Source organism: Protobothrops mucrosquamatus, unplaced genomic scaffold, assembly GCF_001527695.2.
Source record: "Protobothrops mucrosquamatus isolate PMUCROS unplaced genomic scaffold, P.Mucros_1.0 scaffold683, whole genome shotgun sequence".
NCBI lineage: Eukaryota > Metazoa > Chordata > Lepidosauria > Squamata > Viperidae > Protobothrops > Protobothrops mucrosquamatus.
The window spans coordinates 250,534-252,932 of NW_015386970.1; the positions used below are offsets into that span (position 1 = coordinate 250,534).

General features: G+C 56.7%; 1 protein-coding gene across 1 annotated transcript in view; it reads right to left on the reverse strand.

Moving 5' to 3' along the window:
* Nucleotides 1–1,976, reverse strand: part of PSMA7 (proteasome subunit alpha 7) — a 14,971-nt gene extending 12,995 nt beyond the window's left edge. The window contains exon 1 of the mRNA XM_015818138.1: nt 1,761–1,976. Coding sequence (XP_015673624.1) covers nt 1,761–1,856 — 96 coding nt within the window. The 5' untranslated portion in view covers nt 1,857–1,976. The remainder of the gene's footprint in view (nt 1–1,760) is intronic.
* Between the last annotated feature and the right edge of the window lie 423 nt (nt 1,977–2,399).

Here is a 2,399-nt window from a genome sequence, read left to right on the forward strand (position 1 = left end):
AATTCACGCGAAGAGCGGCGGTGCGCGCCGGTTGTCGGAACGGGGAGGGGGGAAGAGGCTTTTATTATTGTTTGCGGATGGGAAACGCGTGCAGCGGTGACGAGCGCCTGCCCGGGGGGGGGGGGAGTTGGCAGTATTCCCTTTGAGGGTCGTCTGTCTTCTCTGTAAGGCTGCCCTCTTTCTTTCTTTCTTTTATTCGTTCGTTCCTTCGTTCCGGGGAAATTCCTAAAGGCTGGTTGGGAGGGAGAGTCGACTGGTGTGCGTGCGTGTGTTTCTGGATGGGAAGTGAGCCCCCTCCTAACGGGAGGGAGGCCGGGACGAGGCAGGTGCATTCCCTGGGCGAGTTTGGGACGGCACAGCGAGGACCCTCCCAGGTTTTCTCCAGCCTCCCTTTTCCAAGGAAGGAACCGGCCCTTAGAGGAAGCTGCCGGCCATCCTGGATCTGCTGAGGCGTAAACCATACTCAGGATTTTCAGCCCCGGCTGCCCTCCAGCCATCCGCCCACCTTCTCTGAAGCAATGGTGGTCCCAGCAATGATGCTGCTCTTCAGATGTGCCGAGACTACATCTCCCAGGATGCTCAGCCAAGACCCAAGAAGGTCTTTTCAGAATCTTGGAAGAACAGGGGATGTTTTTAATCATTGCCTTTGATCAGGAGCTGGAGGAACGTGAGAAAGAGGATGGGGCGTCAGGTGGGAAGGGACCCTGAAAGTCTTCTGGACAAATGCCCTCGTGGACAAATGCCTGTCCAATCTTTTCTTGAATTTTTTTCACTGATGGAGCACAATGGAGCATCTACAGCAGGAAGTGGGTTGTTCGCTGCTGAATAGCTGGGGCAGTCAGGAACCAATCAATTTTCCCGGGTTGCAAAATGTACCTGTCAGACCTACCACAGCTTGTACTCCTAAATAGAAATGATCCTTGGCTCCATTTGTTGAGAAAGGTATATATTTATTAGAAGTCAAGTATATTGCAGTAATGATAGCCAGAACCGAGAATCGAATCAACTTTTCCCTCCCTTAACTGCCTCCCATCGCTGACACCTCCCCCCTGTCCAATCAGGTTGAAGCACGATGTTTTCAGAACTGTCATTTCAAGCGTAGGTTGGTATGCAGGTGCTTTTTTCTCCCAGCCGGGTGACCTTGAGGCAGTGTCTCAGGAAGATACAGCAGTTAAAACTTTCGCTTCCCCCCGCCCAAGCATTCCCCCTCCCATCCACTCTCCCGNGAGAAACACTGGACTAGACCAGGGGTAGGCAACCTTGGCTCTTTTATGACTCGTGGACTTCAACTCCCAGAATTCCTCAGCCAGCATGGCTCAGCATGGAAACCTCTCCCTTTTTCCCCTCAGCATGGCTGGCTCAGGAATTCTGGGAGTTGAAGTCCACGAGTCACAAAAGAGCCCAGGTTGCCTACCCCTGGGCCAGGGTCTCCTGTACGAGTAAAGGGCTCGACTAGATGACCTCCAAGGCCCCTTCCCAACTCGGCTAGTCCGCATTTTGTAAGAGCCGGGCCTTCTAAATTAGCGAATCCCCTAAACAAATCGATGGGAAAAGTTCAAGCGGGCGCTCGGACAGGCTTGGCCTGGTCCACGCCGGCCACGGGACAAGACTGAGGCCGGAGGTAGCAGCCGGAGAACGTCGGGCCGGCCCTGCCAGCGGGCCTCGCTGGCTGGGAGTGATGGGCATCGGAGTTCAACGCGTCCATGCTCCGCGGCACAGAGGCCCTTCCCTCCCCCCCCTCAGGCGCGCCTTTTCTTTACCGCGGTGGAGCCTTTCTTCACGGCCTCCTGGGCATATTCAACCTGAAACAGGTGCCCGTCCGGGGAGAAAACGGTGATCGCCCGGTCGTAACTCATGACAGCGGCGAGACGACAAAAACCACCGACCGGAGCCGAGAATGAAAGGAAGCAACAGCCGCGCGAGATCTCCCCCCTCAAAACAGCACCGTCACCTTCCCTCAGCGCGCCTGCGCCGCTGCTTTCCGATGCCGCGCGCAACACGCTATTCACGCAACACTCATACGCCGGCTCCTCCGCTTTTATCTGAGGCGCTACCCACCTACGGGGGAGGCAAGACAGGGGCCCTACGTCAAGCACGTACTGGCAGCCGTAGGCGGCTCGACCTATCCCCGTCGCCAACGCTCTTGGCCGGACACAACGGCGAACGGGATTGGCTTAGCTGGCTGAGGCGTAACACAGCCTGTCAGCCCAATACATCAGGAAGCGATTGGGCTTCCTCGTACTCTAATAGCTTAGGCAAGGGAAACCGGGCAAGCAGCCGGGAAGCTGGCCGGACGCTACGCAGATGACGTACGCGCGGGTTAACCCGCGCCTTCTCCTCCCTGACTTTCCACCTGCTGCTCCCACGCACTTGGCGTAGCGCTGCCTTCTTTCCCTACG